Source organism: Sorex fumeus, unplaced genomic scaffold (assembly GCF_029834395.1).
Source record: "Sorex fumeus unplaced genomic scaffold, SorFum_2.1 ptg000129l, whole genome shotgun sequence".
Taxonomy (NCBI): Eukaryota; Metazoa; Chordata; class Mammalia; order Eulipotyphla; family Soricidae; genus Sorex; species Sorex fumeus.
Window position 1 is genome coordinate 3,904,418 of NW_026606186.1, and position 19,036 is coordinate 3,923,453.

Here is a 19,036-nt window from a genome sequence, read left to right on the forward strand (position 1 = left end):
CAGCACTTTGCCCGAGAACAGAGGAGACCCTTTGGGACAAACTCTCTGAAAGCAGGGACAGGAGCAAGATGAGATCTGGAAGTCAGAATCAACAGGCAGGGGCCAGGAAGGCTGAGGAAAGGCTCTGGCGGCTATGACAGTGAGACCTCCACTCCCCACGCGGACCCTGAGCTTGTCCATCTCACCTTGAAAGCCCCATGTGGGAACTAGTATTAACCACCACGGTGGTGCCTCGAAGCCCCCACTGGGACCGGAGAAGCAGGTAAGTCTCAGTAGGGGACAAGCGTCTTGGTTCTAGGCCACCCACTTGGAAAATGTCTTAGCAGAAAATGGTGTCACTGCCTTAGTACTGCAATAGGTAGGAACAACAAATTTCTCCTCACACTTAGTGGCTAGGATCATACTTAAAACCCACTGGTTTCTAACATGAGAAATAAGAGAAGGAGCAATTGAGCTTAATTATACAGTCACCTCTACCACTCTGTCAAGTACACAGAGAAAGGGACTGTTTACTGGTAAAGTCTCAACACGAGGATATTAATGTGGCAAACAACCAAGAGGTAATATCTAGTTTCTAGGTTAAAAAATCAATATATATTTTTATATTTATAATAAAGTTTTAAATACAAAGTGCTTATATATATGTATATATACATACATATATATATATATATATATCAAGAATGATACAGTGTTAATGAAGAGATCCCTGTTTTGTAATCTTGATTACAAGAGTTAACTGGTATTTGCTCTCCCTTTTCCAGACAGCATTCATTCATTCAACAAGTGAAAAGCCTTGTCTGGTAGGAACTCGAGGATCAGAGGCCTTTGCCAGCAATGTTAATCACATTAGAGCAAAGCCAAACTTTTAAAACAAAATTTTACCCCAAATCCAAAAGCTATTCTTACTTAAGGGAAGGGGGAAGGGAGCGGGGAGTTCTCACTTAGAAGTAACAGACCAATAATTTACAGAAGAGTCACAAACAGTAGCACCCTGTCCTACCCTGGTAATAGTTCAAGGTATGTTACACAGCTTAAAAGTATCCTGAATATATATGCGCTTTAAAAAAAACACACACACACACAACCTCAAACATCTGATGGGGAGAAAAAAAATCTCAGAATAGCTGCTTTTCTTATTTTGGTAGGTAGAGCCGCGCGGACTTTTAACTGCATTCAGCTTTAGCTTTGATCTGGGAGCACGCGCCTGTATCTATAGCCAAGATTCCTCCTCCTACCCCTTAAAAAATTCCACACCAAGACTTCGGCAGTATTAGTTTCAGTGTAGCCCCCTAAAAAAAAAGTCATCTCCCATACCAGTGTATTTTCAAGACTCTTCCCGGACAGGTTTTCTTTTTTATTCTCAAGTATAACCTGCAATTCACAATTCTGCTACTGGGCAGCTCACTCTGACACACTGTCGTGGCCACATAACCTGACATTCACAGGCCACTTGGCCACGACTTCTGGCTCCTTCCCTCTCACTGTGGTCATCAGCTGACTGGCCTCTTTGGGAAGCACCCTGACCTAGGGTGGCCAAGGACTGGGACAGCCATGGTGCTGTGGTCACCCCCAGCTGGCCAGAACCCCATGGCCACAAAGTCAATCCCGGGGTCCAGATGCTACCACTCCCAAACAGGGTCTGGGAAAGCACCCCAGAAGAAAGCCCTATCTCTGCCACCCTAGAGAATTACAATGAGATACAGCTGTTCAAATTCAATGTTAATACGAAGATACAAAGTTCTGCCTGATCAAGAGTCTACAACATCGTGACAGTGGCATCTGACAGAAATGGGAGCTTGTACCATTCACTATTTGTTTCATATTTAGAATGTCACGCTTCTAGTAGCTCCATAGTTTTAATGAAAATACCCTTTAGAAAGAACAAAATCAGAAAGAGAGCTCTGTTAATCAACTTCGCATCTGAGGGCTCACATTATTTGTCATTTTTACATTAAGTAGCATTTCATTCAGGAAAGCAGCTGTAAAAAAAAAAAAGTCCCCCCCCACATCATCTTAAGTATCTATAGTAAGAACAAAATAAAACTTCAGCATGACCTTATAATAAGTGATCAGAAACTGCTGCCACCTAAAACGGAACTGGTCAACTGGAGTTCAGTTCCAAGTGCTGGCATTTCTAGAACCATGTGCACTGCCCAACTCTCAATGGGCCCAGAGGGTTACCTTGCCAGCTGGGAGGTGGGTCAACTCACCCCCCCTTGCCCACTCCAGGCCTGAACTGGAACACACAGATTTGAGGAATTAGGTTTTTTAATTGGCCTACTTAGAGCTGGTCTTTCCAAAATATCTTCCTTTTCTTTCTTCCTTTTTTTTTTAAGCTTCTCTTATAATAGCAAGTAGCACGCATCATCTGTGCCCAGATTTGCATAATTACCATAGTTTATTTTTGTGCCTGCCACTCAAGGGCCAGCCCCTATTTTTAGTTAGCCTCAGTTGTATTCTGCTCAGCCTTTGCAGCTTCGTAGGACTTGGTACAAGAAGTTACATGCCTATGGAAACTGTCCCGCCACATAAATCTCTTTGCACAGATATTACACTCATACGGCTTTATGCCAGTATGGATTTTCATGTGGCCCACGAGATGATGTTTCATCTTGAATTTCTTGCCGCAGACGCCACAGCCGTATGGCCGAAGGCCGAGGTGCATGCTCATGTGTCGGTCTCGCTGACTCTTGTGAGTGAAACTCTTCCCACACTGACAGGGATAAAGCTTGTCGGTGGCGGAGAAGCCCAAGTGGGAAGCTTCCTCTTTGATCCCCGTGACCATTTCAATATTCTCACTGTAGCCGGCTGCCAGGGCAGCCTCCTGTCTGTGCCCAAGTAAATTCCCATCTGACCTCTCCCCGGCAAACTCTTCCATGGAAGAGCCATAGAAATCCACCTGCTCATCATAATTGCTCTCGTCCGCCTGTTCGTCGAACTCGGCCTCCACCTTCTTCTCCCCGATGTGGAAGTCCTCCTCCACCCCCGACGGCTGGACGGAGTGCTCCGTCTGCATGGTGTTGATAGACTCAGTGACCTGGTGCTCGTCGTAGGGGGCGTGCACATCCATGCCCTCGCACGCCTGCTCGAAGCGCTCGGGCTTCACGTGGATCCAGCGCTTGTGCGCCATGATGCTGGGCTTGCTGTACATGGGCCGCGTGTAGTGGAACTCCGCGCTGTCGCTGGCCCCCTCCTCCCCATCCTGACTCGCCATCTCTGTGCTCAGTCGGTCGTGCTCGGTGGAGGAGTTGCTGGGAAGGTACTCGTGCTCAGTGAGTTGAGATGACAGCTCGTCTTTGGTGCTTTCCTCTTCGTTCTCGCCATCCCTCAGTTCCTGGGCCTTGGGGAAGTCAGCATGGCCCCCAGAGCCCAACTCAAAGCTCTCCACCAGGCCATTGTAACTGCTGCTGCTGGGGGACTGGTGGTCACTGCCGTGGTTGAGCTTCTGACAGAGCACAGTGGGGTTTCCCTCTAACACCTCTGTGCACTTGTCTACCACATGCCACATCTGGAGGAAGCTAGCTGCTGTTAAATAACTAACAATTTCGGGAGCAGGCATCACCAGGCGTCCTGTGTAACTCGAAAGGAGGATGTTCTCAAACACTCTAGGGTTCATCACATCGGGTAAAACAATCCTCCTGCTGTTTTTCAGGAGTACTTGGTCACAAAAATAGGGTGAACTGGCAGCAAGAACAGCTTTGTGTGCCCGGAAAATGTGGCCTTGGACAACAATAGAGACGTCACATAACTGTCCTTGCTGGCGCTGCTGATTTAGCTTCTGCAAAATGGTGCTGGAAAAATCAGGAAATTCTACTCGAAAAGAATTTGTTCCAGGCTCCATTTCATCACAAATCTTGTTCAGTGCTACAAGAAAGAGAAGAACCATTAGTGCTTTTCCAACCCAAAGAAAAATTTATTTTCACTAAAACAACTAAGAGAGTTCCAGAGTTCCACAAAGCTGCCTTGCCCATGGGCCTAGTGAGCAGAACCTTCATTTCCAAAGTGAGTCTCAGGTACATATATGCCAAAGGTAGGGACCAGCTCCACCACACTTCAAGGGGTTAACTCTTGATTTTGTCTGTGTCAGCAAGCGAAATAGAATCCACAGTGATTAGATTGGCAAACTATAAATCCCCCAAGTAAAAAAAAAAAAAAAGACACATTTCTAGTTAAACATGCTACCTATAAACAATAACAGAATTTCAGCTTCCAAATGATAGATACTGCACAGAGATGTAGGTCAATGGTGGAGTATTATTACACTTCCTATGGATGAAGCCCAGGATTGGGCATGAAACACCCCCTTTTCGGGGAGGGGAATCTCAAGCAGGACTCAGATGGCTTGGGGGGGGGGGCATGGACACACACACACACACACACACACATACACACACACACACACACACTCACTCACTCCTGGCAATTCTCAGCTGGTTCTGCAAGCATGATGGCTCCTGATGGGTCAGGTGTGGTATTGGTGGCCACCCCAGCAGTGCTACGGGATCACCAGGGCTATACCAGGCTGTGCTGGTGGGTGGGGGCACACAGGTAGTGCAGGAATTGAATCTGAGGTTCAGTAGGAGCAAAGGACTCAAATCCTTTGGGCAATCTCCCCAACCCTAGGCACATTTTTTCCTTTCTTTCTATTTGGCCATACCCAACAGAGCTCAGGGGTTACTTCTGGCTCGGTACTCCCCATGTGAAATGTCAGACATCAAATATGAATGGGCTGCAGGCAAGACAAGCACCCTACCTGCTGTACTATGGCTCTGGCCCATCCCAGGCACTATCTGAGTAGGGAAGAGGGGCTTTCCAAGCAGTGCTCAGGAGGCCCCAGGGCTCCTCCTAGTGATTCTCAGCCAACTAGTCTGGAGGTCAATGTGAGGGTCCACTCTGCAGTGCTTGAGAGAGAGAGTGGTGCCAGGGATTAAGTGGAGGTCAGCTGCACGCAAGGTATGCACCTAACCCCAGGACTATCGGACACGAATTTTTAAAAGGCCTAAGACTCAATTCACATTTGCCATACCAAAGTAAAGAAATGATTGGATTTGTGGAAAGAAGATGAAAAACACAGGGAACTTAACTTCAAGAAACTTCAGGAGAGGACATTAGGCAAGACTCACAAGCTCAGTGAGAAAGCAAGACACAAGGAGGTTCAAGCGGCTTGCTGCTGCACGGGAATCTCCCCACCGGCTCCTCTACCTGCTAACTGACCACAATCTTCTAGGAGTTTCTGGTTAGGTGAATGAGAACAAGACAACAAAGGAGGTATTCTATCTAAAAGATCGCAAACATATCTATCCTTGTTTCTCGATTAACTCCATCTGTATATCAAGTTCAAACAAAGAATAAGGCAAATGGGCCCGAGCGACAGTACAGCAAGCAGGGTATTCACCTTGCACGCCACTGACCCAGATCCAATCCCTGGCACCCTGTATGGTATCCCCCAAGCAATGCCAGGAGTGATCCTTGGGCACAGAGCCAGAAGTAAGCCATGAGCACAGCTGGGTGTGGCCCCCAAACAAAAACAAACAGAAGGGGAACCTGTGTTATTACTGCAAGTATATCTCCGGGATGGTGCTGTAGCACAGGGAACAGTGGCAAGATGGACCAGACCCCCTGCTCGGGCCCCTTAATTCTCTGAGAAATCAAACCAACAAGTCGAGAAGATTTATTTGTGCTCTTTGTCAACTGACCCCTTAACACTGCTGAATACAAAGCTTCTTAAGGGAAATAAGAGAATCAGACACACCAAGCATCACAGAAAGCCATCCCCGAGAGACATGGAGAGATGCCAAGGGAAGAAACCAGCGTTTCCTGAGTGTAACTAGCCCAGGGATGTAGACTCTTCCCCTTACGAATTCTTAGTGACACTGCAAATGCAGGGACAGATATGCTGGAAGTCAGCTATTTTCAACAAGGCTAAAATCTAATTTTGGCTTAGGTGAGATTTTAATCTAAATACCTATGTCATTTTTCTTATGTCACTTCCCCCCTTCCAATGTCCACCACAGTAGACAACAATTACAAAGAGGTTAAGATGGTGTATTTAGAATGAAGTGCTAACTTAGTTTGGTTATGCTCTTAAATAAGGCTGGAGCAATAGGACAGCAGGTAATAGCTACAGCAGCCTTGCACACGGCTGACCTAGGTTCGATCCCCAGCATCTTGTATGGTCCCCTGAGCACCAACACAAGTAATTCCTGAGTGCAGAGCCAAGAGTGACCCCTGAGCATCACAGGGTATGCCCCCCCCCCCCCCCAACAAACAGAATAAATAAGATAAAAATTTAAGGGCAAGCACATGGCTCAAGTGGGAGGGGACATTCCTCACATGCACAAGACTCTGGGTTCGACCCCAGTACTCCGCCCCCAGCCCACTGATACATAAATAGATTCCGGAACAAATTAACTACCAGTAGTTTCAAAAAGCACAGAGAGCTATATGTAAGTCTAGAGATGTGTCAATTCTGAGAACTGCATATGGCTAAACATTCTCTGTTAAATACCATTGCACAATACATTTTTTTTAAGTTACTGGGCAGTGTGGAGGGTGGGTGGTTAATAACACATTAAAAAATTAGAATTGCTCAAAGAAAAAACAAAAAACACCTTTCTACCAGTAATCCCTTACCGATCCCTCCCCCGCAAGGAAATAAATCTTTGATAAATCCTCAATTCATAAAATGAAACACACCTTAAATACAAAGATTGAAAGTCAACAATAGAAAACGATATTCCTTGCAAAGGGTAGCCAAAGGAGAACTGGATGGCTATATATTATTGAGCAAAATGGAGTTTAAGTCAAAATGTTACAATAAAAACTATATTTTTTTAAAGCTCAACCATGAAGACATAACCATTATCAACATGTATGTAACTAACAAAAGGCAAAACACAAGAAGCAAAAATAGGGGGCAAAAGGGACAGAACTGAAGACAAACTTTTCTATATAAGAGGAAGGACCCTGACTACCTCACTTTAAATGGACTGGGGCTGAGGCTCAACAGTAAGTAAAGTGCTCCCCCCCAACACTCACTGGGACCCTATGCACCCAACAAAGTGTGCAGCCTCTTGTCCTGGTGGAGATGGCAAGAGTAACCAGCAAGAAGAAAGGAGAAACAAAGTCAAACAGAGGATGGGGGCGGGGCATGGGAGGGAAACTGGTGGTGGAGATTGATAGAGGGAAATGTACACCTGTGAAGGGATGAAAATCAATCATGGACAGCTTTATTAACTGTGGATCTCAACGTGATTCAAGTTTTAGAATGTATAAAACAACAACAATGTGATCAAACAAATACATAAGGAAAAACATGAGCTGAAGGACATTACACATCAACTCTACCGGAGACACAGCCTTCACTCAGATGTCCAATGAAACATTCTTCAGTGTAGATCTTACATTAAGACCAAAATATAATCTCAATAAAGACTGAGTCTTAGGAAGCCTGAAATCACAACATATTTTTCTGATCAGAAAAGAATGAAACAAAAAAATTTTAAAAATTGAACAAAAAACTGGAAAACAAAAAACCGAAAAAAGTGAAAAAACACAGGAGTATGTTAAACAACATACCCTTCGTTCACAAGTTGAAGAAACTGCAAGGACAACTAAAATTTACATCACAATGTATTACAATAAAACAACAAACAAAATTTACAGAATGAAGCAAAAGCAATGTTCAGTGGGAAGTTCAGAAGATATCTCCCTTAAATAAAAGGAAGATGGGGACTGGAGAGAGTACAGGGGTTAAGGCACATAACTCAGAAGTGGCTGGGCCCTTCTGACCCAGGGTGTCTCTAGACACAGGTCAAAAAGGCCTTGAGCACTGCTAGACTTGAGTGGCACTGCCTGCCAGGGCCCTTGGACTGAACTCTGGGCCGGCTGGCCAGAGAACGACTGAGAGGGGACCCAGGTCTCCTGAGCAACACAAAGGCACCCCCCTACCCCAATACAGAGCCCAGAGAGATAGTACAGGGTTAAAGCAACTTGCCGTGCATGCAGCTGATCCTGGTTTAATCCCCAGTGCCACCTGTGGTCCCCCAAACACCACCAGGAGTGGTCCCTGAATACAGAGTCAGGAATAGCCTCTGAACTCCTCTGGCTGTGACTCAAGCCACCTCTGCCCCTCCCCGGAGAATTCTCCAGGCATAGGAGAGATAAATGGAGGAGCTGAATGCACGCAACAGAATGATCCCTCTCGTAACATCAGGAGCGACTGATTCCCTGGCACCAAAAATAAAGGGACTCTCCCAGGACTCTCATATTTCTGATCATCATCTATAAATCATGGATTAGCCACATTCCCTTACAGAGGGGGATGTGGCATTCGTAACCTGGCAGACAACCCAGAGAGCTTCAGCACAGGCATCTGGAAGCAATGGAAAGGGTGAGGGATTGGGGGAGGCTGGGGTAGAATATGGCACCCCACGCTCTTTCTTAGGGACACACTTAGGTCTCTCTAAGAGAGACACACCTCAAAGCAATAACTAATTTGGAAGCTCATCAAATCTGGTCATTCAAAAGACTTTAATACTGGAGTTTATTAACCTCCAACTCTGTTCCTCTCAGGAAGTCAGCGGGAGGAGCTCACTGTCCCATGCACCTAATCGCTGAGCCTTTCTGTACCCACCTCGCAGCCCAGGAGCAAGTCTCTTCACTGGTACCAGTCCCCATTATGGCATATATAAATTTCATTTTAAATCTTCAAATTGAAAAGAGCTAGATAAGAACAACAAAAGACTTATATCGCTCAAAAGAATCCAGGAATTCTGGAGCTGCTCTAGCAACCAGTGCCAAGAGCAAACATATTTTTGTATTATGCCACGAATACTTCAGCAGCATGTTAAAAGAACTATAGTCCATGACTAAGTGGGATTCATTCCTGGAATGCAAGAATGGTTCAACATATGAGAATCAATGTTCTATTGCATGTAATTTATACACAGAAACCCGACGGCCACAAGAGCACACATACTCCCCCCGCCCCCACCAGCAGCAGCTATGTTTTTATACACTAACAATGAGCACCACTTCTAAGGTACTGTGAGGGATTTCTAAAACGTTAAAGGAATGTCATTGTTTACTGTTAGGATGGGGGTGTGTGGGGGGGGGAGAACGAAAAATACATCCCTGTTATTCAAAGACGTCTGATGAAAGTCCCACAAAAAAAAATTACACACACAAGAGGAATGTCGAAGGGACCTCATGATATCCTAGTTAAATATAGCTTGTCACTGTAAATTTTGATGTCACCAGCATAAAAAGGAAGAGCTTGAGGACAGCATATAATTCTTCCCTTCTACCACACACTACCCAAAATAATCTAAAAAACATGGTAATATTGGCTTAAGTCCTAGAGACTAGGGAAGAGAGTTCCTATAGACCACAAAGAGTAACTAAAGATGAGAGTGGATGGGGCCAGAGGAAGGGAGAAAAGCTCTTGCTCCTGCACTCGCCAGTTCCAGTTTGGCAGCACAACAGCGAAGAAGGTGGCATCAGAAAGGCCTGGAACTGAAGCAGCAATGAGACAGGTTCCAACATTCAGCGGTGCTTGAGTCAAAGGCTGAGTGTTGCCTCAACAGGAACATTTTTAAAAACTTGATACAAGAACTGGGGAGACAGTTCAAAGGCTCGAGCATCTGCTTTACAAGCAGGAGGCCCAAGCACTATCAGAGTGAACCCCTGAGCACAGCGGGGGAGGGTGGGTGGCGTCATTGCAGGATATGGCCCACAAACAAACAAACAAACAAACTAAAACCTTGATATAAGAGGGTGGGAGTCCACAGCAGCCTCAAGAAGAAACAGAAACTATTCATTCTGCCAGCCGTGCCAAAGACAAACAGCAGGGCCCTGTGACCAGATTACACCGACACTGAGGAATGCAGCACACAACCTTCCCTGAGTGCCAAAGACTCGGCCTGTCACAGCCACACGCTTCTGGCCGTGAAGGAACAGTTGATTCTACCAGCAGTCAGACACACAACGAAGGACCCAAACAATTCACCCAACAAAGGACAGACCTAAACAAGCCGCCTCTAAAGCATTATTGCATTTAAGAATCACTCCTTAATATTTAGTCCATAGGGAACAGAGCAATAGCACAGTGGGTAGGGCACTGGCCTTTCACACAACTGAGCTGGGTTCGGTCCCTGGCATTGCCTATGGTCATCCAAGCCCTGCCAGGAGTGATCCCTGAGCACAGAGCCAAGAGTAAGCCCTCAGCACTGCCAGGGTTGGCCCCAAAACAAAAGAACTTTTTTGGTCTGTAAATATATTTTGTAACAAAAAAAGAAAACAGCAATAAATTAACAAGGAACAATTTACAGTCAAAGCCAAAGCATTCCTCTTTAGCTTCTGGACCACACTACTAGGGGCTCCTCCTGGAGGTGACCAGGGGTCCGAGCCATGTGTACTGAGAACAACCAGGGCTGACATGCAAACCAGTCCTTTGAGCAATCTCCCCAGCCCCAGGCCGAAGAATAGTTTTCTGTCCCATTAAACTGAGGGCAAAATGGCAGAATACGGTGGTCCCCCCTCACTTGCCCCCCCGCCCCGAAAGCTGCACTGCTCCTGGCAAGCACAGGGCATGCCAGGCATGGCAGGACCCCGACCTGGAAAGGGGAACTGGCACAGCCCTGGGAAATGCTGGGTTTGACTGCTTTTCACCCCCACTGGTTTTGGGGCCACACCCTGCAGTGCTCAGCATTTACTCCTGGATCTGTGCTTCAGGATCACTCCTGGCAGGGTTCAAAAGAGCATAAGGGTATCGGGGATCAAACCTGGGTTGGCTGCATGTAAGGCAAATAAGCACCTTACCTGCTGGGCCCCTTATCTGGCCCCAAGTCTGAGATTTAACAGGGGAAGCACTGAAAACTGTGGAGTGACACAGTATGAAATACATTCAGGAAAGATCGTCTGTTGATGAACTTAAACAGAAATAAGATTTCAGCAAGCATACTCTGAAAAACAAAGAACGCACACAACTTTCTATGCCTGACAGAATCAGGCAAAGATCATGAATAACAGAACACAGTCCACACTCCGGTCCTGAGACATCTCCTGGGCTCTAGTTCGGGGGTCAAACTAGTCAGCTGCATACAAGGTATCATCCCCCTGGACTATCTCCTGGGCCCCTTAGTTTTTTTAAATAGCTTTATAGAGACAATTCAAATGCAATAAAGAGTTGCAAAAGTCTATAAAATTTTATGTACCCATCACTAAACATAATAACAACATTATGTACCCATCACTAAAACCTAATATTAGAATTTTGTAGGTCTAGGAAACACAGTAAGAGTCACTTCCTTCTTCTCTTGCAATTCCTAGAAGTCAATGATGTACTTTTTGTCTATCGATTTCCCTGGTCTGGACACTTTCTGTAAATGGAAGAGAGATGAGGCCTTCTGGGTCAGATTTTCAAGGTACAGCCATATTGTCCTGCCATCATTTTTATTGCCAGAGAATGGCATACTACAATAATACACAATATATACTCCATGAACTCATACCCCAACATAGGAGCCGGAGAGACCGTAAAGTGGGTAGGGCACTTGCATTGCACAAGTGCACAGTCAACCAGGGTTCGGTGTCCAGTATCCCATATGGTCCCCCGAGCAATGCTAGAAGTGATTCCTGAGAGTAGAGCCAGGAATAACCTCTGAGCATTGCCAGTTGCGGTCTAAAGACTTATAAAACAGAAAACCCCAAAACCCCAAAATATCAAATACCACTTACTTATGCAGTCATCAGTTGACAACATCTAGCTATCTCCAAATTTTGGCTGCTACAGACACTCAGGTAAAAGGTGGCTGTTTGTTTGGTTTTTGGCTATACCCCCGAGGCTCGGGGCTGGAGGGATAGGGCAGCAGGTAGGTAGGGCATTTGCTTTGCATGCGGCCGACCCGGGTTTGATTCCTCATTCCCTCTCGGAGAGCCTGGCAAGCTACCGAGAGTATCCTGCCTGCACGGCAGAGCCTGGCAAGCTCCCTGTCACATATATTCGATATGCCAAAAACAGTAAAAACAAATCTCATAATGGAGACGTTACTGGTGCCTGCTCAAGCAAATCAATGAACAGCGGGAGGACAGTGCTACAGTGCTACAGACACTCAGGTAAAAGGTGGTTGCCTGTTTGGTTTTTGGCTATACCCTTGATGCTCGGGGCTGGAACGATAGCACAGCGGGTAGGGCATTTGCCTTACACGTGGCTGACCTAGGTTCAATTCCCATCATCCCATATGGTTCCCCGAGCACCGCCAAGAGTAATTCCTGAGTGCAGAGCCAGGAGTAACCCCTGTGCATCACTGGGTATGACTCAGAAAAGCATAAAAACAAATTAAAAAAAAAAACCCTACCCCTGATGCTCAGGATCACTCCTGGCAGTGCTCGGGGGACTGTATGGGATGCCAGGGCTGGTACCTGGATCAGCCATATGCATGGCAAGCACCCTACCTGCTGGACAATCTCTCCAATTCATATGAAAGTTTCTTGTGGAAGTCATATGCTTTTGTTTTTGTCGGGTACAGACCTAAGATTAAAATGACTGGGTCACATGGTAGATCTTTTCCTTGGGGTAGGTGGTCAGGGAGCCTGGGGTCCGCTTCCAGTAATTCTCTGCCAACCAGGAGGTTCAATGTGAGAGCTCAACAATGCAGTGCTGCCCAGGCCCTGGGGCCACCTCCAGTGATGCTCAGTGGGTGAGGAGAGCAGATATAGTGCCAGGCAGAACCGGGATCAGCCATATGTAAGGCATGCTCCCCGACCCCCGCATTATCCTTCCAGCCCCAGGGTAACTGCGGAGATGGGTGGGACAGGGATGGCCGACCTCCTTAAGTGCCAGGGATCACTCCTGGCAATGCTTAGGGGATCACAGGAAGGAATCCAACCCAAATCTCCTTCATGCCAAATGTACACTCAGCCTTTTGAACTCTCTTAATTTTCCCCAAAGTAGTTAGCTGCACTATTTCCACCTGCAATAGTTTTTTTGGCGACACCTTGAGTGGTTAAGGGGACCATCTGCTGTGCCAGGGAATCAAACCTAGGTTGGCCAAGTGCAAGGTAAGCGCCCTACCCACTGTACTATCTCTCCAGCCCATTTCCTGCAATGTTCTGGTGCCTCCCTATCTTCCCCTCACCAGTATGAGGGAGTGAGTCCAGGCCCTCACACAGGCAAAGCACCTGCTCTCTTGCTGAACTATATTCCCAGTCCACCCGTTCTATCTTTGTCAGAAGCGGTTACTGTCTTATTTCTCAGAGCCACACTAATGGAAGAGAAGTGATACCTCATGTGCTTTTGATTTCCATTTCTCTAATGAATAATGATACTGAGCATGTTTCATGTGCCAAACCCAGCAGTGCCCAGAGGCTGCTCTTGGCAGTGCTCTGAGGACCACACGGTGGTGCCTCCCATCCAGCATGCAGTTTGTCAGTTCAGCTGAGCCCTTTGAGCTCTCTCCTGCCCTTGATTTCAGATTCTTATTCTGAGTTCTAATGAATATGAGTATGCAAGTAGAAACATTTCCTCAGCTTGATTGTAACTGCAATAGCAGGATGACTGGTAAGTGAGGTATTAGTAACTAGAACAATACTCTCCCTTTTGAATCTTAAGAGTTTACCACAGAGGATTTTGCCCTGAACTTTCGAACTTTTAAATAAAGTCTTGAAAAATGGTTTCTTTCTTATTTGGGGGAAGAGGGCCTCGGCCACAATGGTGATGCTCAGGAGCAGTAATCCCTGACAGTGCTCAGGAGTCATATACGTAGTGCCATGATCAGCTTCATAAAAGGTAAGTCCCTTATGCCCAATAGTTCCCTCCAGCCCTTAAAACATGGTTTAAAACTTTACTAGCTCTCCGCCTCTCCCCACCCCCAACACAAACAAAGATTTTAATCCTGAAAAATTATACAGGCATTGACCAAAGTTGGTTTTCTATTGTTTTGTTTAATTCAGTGCCAGGATCTCACAAATTCTTGGCCTGTGCTCTATCTACCACTGTTCCACAGTCCCCCTACTCCCCACTTACTGGGTTTGGCCCCAAACCAAACCAGAACAAAACAAAAAGCAAACAAATCTGAAACTAAGAAGGACAAAGGTAGAAAATGAAAATTATTATCTATACATACCAGAAAAAGGAAAGATTTCCCCCCTCAATGTTGCAAAGCAATAATCTCTAGTGTAATTACAAAGAGAAGGTGAAAACAAAACACAAAACTGATATAGAGGCGTGGAGCTCAGCGGGAAGAGCTGGCTCTGTGCTCAGGGGCCATCTGTGGTGGCAGGGATGGAGCCCGGCTAGCCTCACGCAGTACAAGTGCCCTGCCTGCTGTACCCTCCCTGGCCCCTCAAACGACATCTCCTAAGAAAGCTTGATACACTACCATACAGGGTGATAGCCTAAATAAGACTATAAAATGAAGGCAGGAAACATGTAAGGAATATTTATTTCAAAGACTATTATTTTGTATTTTGATAAGAGGGTTTCCCCCACAACCCTGAGTTTTATTCATGTGAAATACAAAATCTTCCTCAAATTTCCCCAGTACACAGCAGATTCCTGAACATGAGAGCTACAAACAGAAAACGTGGGGAGGATTTGAATCAATTATTCTGACCCCTTTTCTAAAGATTTTGGCTGTGATGAGACCAAGCATCAATAAATGCAGATTCAACGACCTGTTCCAAAAAGCCACGAAGGGCTGGAGTGATAGTACAGCGGGTCAGGCACCCCATGTGGTCCCCGGAGCACTGCCAGGAGTTATTCTTGAGCATCATCAGATGTGTGTGTATCCTTTCCCCTGTACCCCCACCCCAAATCCAACAAAAAGCTACAGAACTAGGATTTGGGGGGATTTTTTGCCCTTTCCTTTTAAATTTCTTGGCTACAGAGATAGTGTGTTAAAGTACTTGCCTTACCAGTAGCCAATCCAGTTTGATCCCCAGCACCACGATCTCCTGTGCAGTACCAAAAGTGACCCCGGAACACAAAGCCAGGAGTAGCCCCTGAGCACCACCTGCCCCCCCAAACAAACAACAAAATACATTTATGTATATGGAGGGTGGGACACATCTGGCAGACTTCAGGGGTCACTGCTTGTGGTACTCAGGAGAACATGCAGTTCTGGGATGGAATTTGAGTATCCTGTAAGCACACCATGTGCTCAGCCCACTAAGCATTCTCTGGGGAACCAAAAATAAATGTTTAAAATCCCATTTTCAGAGCTGACAAAGTAGCTGAGAAGTAAAATAAAGGCTTCGCATGAGTGAAACTGGACCCTGGCACCACTGAGAAACAAAATCACATTTTCAGAGAGCTCGTTCATTCCACTGCTCCCAATGAGCAGTTTTGTTGCTGTTCCAACTTGTGTCATAAAATAACAATGAGTTGGGAGAGTAGCACATACAACACATATTCATGTGTGCAACCCTGAGCGGGATGCACGCGCATGTGTGTGAATGTCCCTGGATTCAATCCCTGGCACTGCAAAAACAACACACCGGGCTAGGAATGTGGTTCAGTGGCACAGCACTTGCCTTACATGTGTGAGTCCTTGGGTCTGATGGCCAGAACCACAAAAATTAAAAAAAAAAAAAAATTTTTTTAAAAACATAAAGCCCATTTTGAAGTGCATGATTAATCATCTTTAAAGTACAGTTACAACAGTGTCCCAACTGCCCTCCATCTGGAGACTTTTTTTTCATTTCAAAAGAAAACTGTATCCACAGACCAAAACTGCTCCCCTCGCCCCCAACGCCCCACCCCCAGTTCCTCCTGGTCTCTGCCTACACTCTTACCTGTCAAACCCTCTCCTAGGCCTCAGGGATCTGCCACAGGCAGTGCTCTTGGACCACGTGTGTGTTGGGGTGGGGGGGTTGGAGGGGTGGCGGGGGGTGGGGGGTGGGATTGTAGGGGTGGTAGGGTGGTTAGAGGCTGAAACTTGGGTATCCAAAAGCTCGAGTCTAGCCTTTGGAGCTGTCTTCCCGCCCCGATCGTTTCTTCTGTATCTAGCTTACTCCTCTACTGGATACTTTTTGTCAAGTGTAAAGCCCCAGCCCCGAAAGATTAGGTTTCACACAACGGGGCGAGCCATTGAGACACAACCTCCTAGATAGAAACTGGGGCGCGATGCTCCCCAGAGGCCCTGCTGGTCCCCGGAGTGCAGGGCGGGAGGAGGTAGTGGCGAGGCGCAGGCTCGGCCCCTGTCCCTGCCCCGTGGCCTGGCGGGGGGCGTCCCGTGGGCCGGGAAGGCAGAAGCTGTTGGTGGGCTAGCCAGGGTCAGGTCTCCCGCTCGCGCCCATCTGGGTCTCCCAGCAGGGATGACTCCTCCACCCAGACACCCAGGCCGGGGCGACACCTGTCAGAGCCGGGGCCGGGCTGCGGGCGCGGCGGCGCGGGGCAAGTCACCGGTGTGGGCAGCCCCACGGGGTCATGAGTCACGTCCATGGCTCAGAGGTTCGGGCGGGCCTGCCCCACCCGGCCCGGCCCAGGCCCGGCGCGGCAGGAGCACGCGAGAAAGACGCGAAACTGGCCAGAAAGGGGAGAGGGAGACGCCGCGGCCGGGACCCCGCAACCGAGTGGAAACTCCAAGTTGTCGGACGCCGAGCGGAGCGGCACAAAGGGCCGGGGGCCGAGACAACCACCGGGGGGCGTGGAGACGGGGCTCGGCCGCGTCCCGCCGCAACCCCCCACCCCGCACCCCGCAAGGACGGCGGATCTCCGGGCGCCGTCCGCCCGCCAAGGTCCCGGGCCGCGGGGTGACCTTGGGCGAGACGCCGCCTGGGGGGTTCCGGGCCGCGCGCTGGGCCGGCGGGAGCCCCCGGGGGTCCGGCCGCGGCGTCGGGACCCGCGTCGCCCGGGCGCGCCGGCGGGAGCATCCCCCGAGCATCCCCGGCGGCGGCGCGGGCCTGCCGGCGCGGGCGGCGCGACCCGCGGGACAGCCCGAGCCCCCCACCCCGGCGGCCCTCCCCGCCGCCCCCCGCGCCCCCGGCTCCCGACACCCCCGCACCTGCGAAGGGCTCCGCGTCCACATAGCCCGCGCGAGAGGCAGTTTCCGTCGCCGGCGCCAGGCCCGTTTCAAGCCGTAACCGCCGCCACAGCCTCCGTCGGCGCCTCACGCCCCCGGAAACGCTTCCCGGCCCCGCCCCCGGAGCGCCAGTGCTTCCGGAGCTACGTCAGACAAAAAGCGGTGTGCGCATGCGGAGCCGGCGTGCGGGGCGGGGCGGCCGCGTGCGCGCCCCCGCGGGGCAGGCGCCTGCGCAGTGCGCACCGGGCGGGTTCGCCAGCCCGAGGGGTAGTTGGGCCAGGTCCTTTTGGGGGGGAAAGGCGGGGTTGAAGGGCCAGACCGAGCTAGCCCAGCGGTAACTGAGGAGCTGGTACCGAGCTCTGAATCCTTTTCAACCCTTATGACCTATCTCAGATTGCCCCCAAAGATTGTGCCAAGTCCCCTTGTAACTATAGAGCCTACCTTTTGGGGTGGGCCCATGGTGAGCGTTGGGTAAATTCCAGGACAGGCCTTTGTGTGACTGAAGTGCTGGACTCCAGGATGGGCAAAACGGGGCCGCATCCGCTCCTCGGCGTCGTTTCTCCGCACCACCCACGTGTATGGACACATGATTCAGCCCCGCACTCGCACTCGCACTCGCAGACCTGCTAGAGGCCCCGGCCTTTGTGCAGTAGAGCTGATTTCCATTTGCCAGAAATCGCATAGCTCCAAGAATTCGAACGTAGAATCTTCTGGATTGAGGATGGCGGTTCTCCCAGTGCCAAACACACCCTTGTCTCTTAACAATGCCCCAGTCTTAGCTATGACACTGGGTCTCCCATCACCTGTGCCCCTCTTGTGTCTTGGGCTTTGGGCTTAGCTGGGCTCAGACAGGGCTGGGGGCTCTCGGAGACTTCTGCAAGAACATTCAATCGAAGAGAACAAAAATCAGAGCCCAGAAATGGGACTCAGAATGTTTCAAGGGTACATGTGTGCTTCAGCCCCTTGTTTTTATTTTGGGAATCACACCCAGAAGCAGTGTATGGGGAATGGGGGCTACTCCCAGCTCTATGGTCCTGGTGGTTCTCAGGGACCATTCAGTGCTAGATAGTGAACTGGTTCTCCTGCAGGGGAAGAATGTGTGCAGTCCATGCAGCTATTTCTCCCACTGCTCTTTTCATTTTATTTGTTTTTGCAGTGTCATGTCAGACCCATCCCTGAGCCACATTCCTGGACTTTCAGCCCCCTTTCACACCCAGCAGAAGTCCACGCTCTCAAAACCTCCAACAATTATACCGTATTAGGCATTCTAATACCTCAGATCCTAGTTTACGTTCCATTTAAGAAAAACCTGGTTTAGGTGCAGTGATAGTACAGCCTTGGCACGCAGCTCACCAGCGTTCAATTTCTTGCACCACATATGGTTCCCCAGAACTGCACCCAGACTGATCCCTGAATTCAGAGCCAGGAGTAAGCCCCGAGCATCACCTGGTGTGGTTCAAAAACCAAAAAAGAAAAGCAAAGTCTGGTTGTGCTCAGACATTCACCCCAGTTGGAGGTTAATAACTTATAATTGCTTCAAACTCTTCATAACTTCTCATTAGCTAGTCACTGAATTAGACATAGTCATGTGACACTCTCCTGCAAGGAACAGGCACTGGTTGTTCAGGTCATTGGGACTCTGGAAAAGTTTTACAGTATGTGTGTCTGTGTGTGTGTCTGTGTGTGTCTGTGTGAGTGCATGGCACTGGACTGAGGGAGGAAATCCAGGGCCTCACACAACAGTATGCATTGCACTGAATCCCATCCCTGCCCCCTTGTTTTGTTCTTAAAGTCCACTAGCACTTCTAGTTAAGTGCTTTGCCACTTTTCTTTTCTTCCTGACTCTAAGCATACCTGAAGTTTAGAAGTTCAATCCCCATCTTGACAAGTAAATGATAAGACCAGCAAGGTAAAAAGATTGAGAGAACTAGGTTTTATTATTATTATTATTATTATTATTATATTATTATTATTATTATTATTATTGCTTTGTGGGTCTCACCCAGCAA

The 19,036-nt window shown here is 48.3% G+C and overlaps 1 protein-coding gene across 1 annotated transcript; it reads right to left on the reverse strand.

The window, feature by feature from the left end:
- Nucleotides 1-1,667: 1,667 nt before the first annotated feature.
- LOC130045794 (zinc finger and BTB domain-containing protein 43) lies at nucleotides 1,668-17,136 on the reverse strand. The gene is made up of 2 exons (XM_056138668.1): nucleotides 17,010-17,136; nucleotides 1,668-3,867 (listed from the first exon to the last, which is right to left on the reverse strand). Exon 2 carries the CDS (start codon nucleotides 3,842-3,844, stop codon nucleotides 2,441-2,443), a length of 1,404 nt encoding a protein of 467 aa, XP_055994643.1. The 5' UTR covers nucleotides 3,845-3,867; nucleotides 17,010-17,136; the 3' UTR covers nucleotides 1,668-2,440.
- Nucleotides 17,137-19,036: the final 1,900 nt, after the last annotated feature.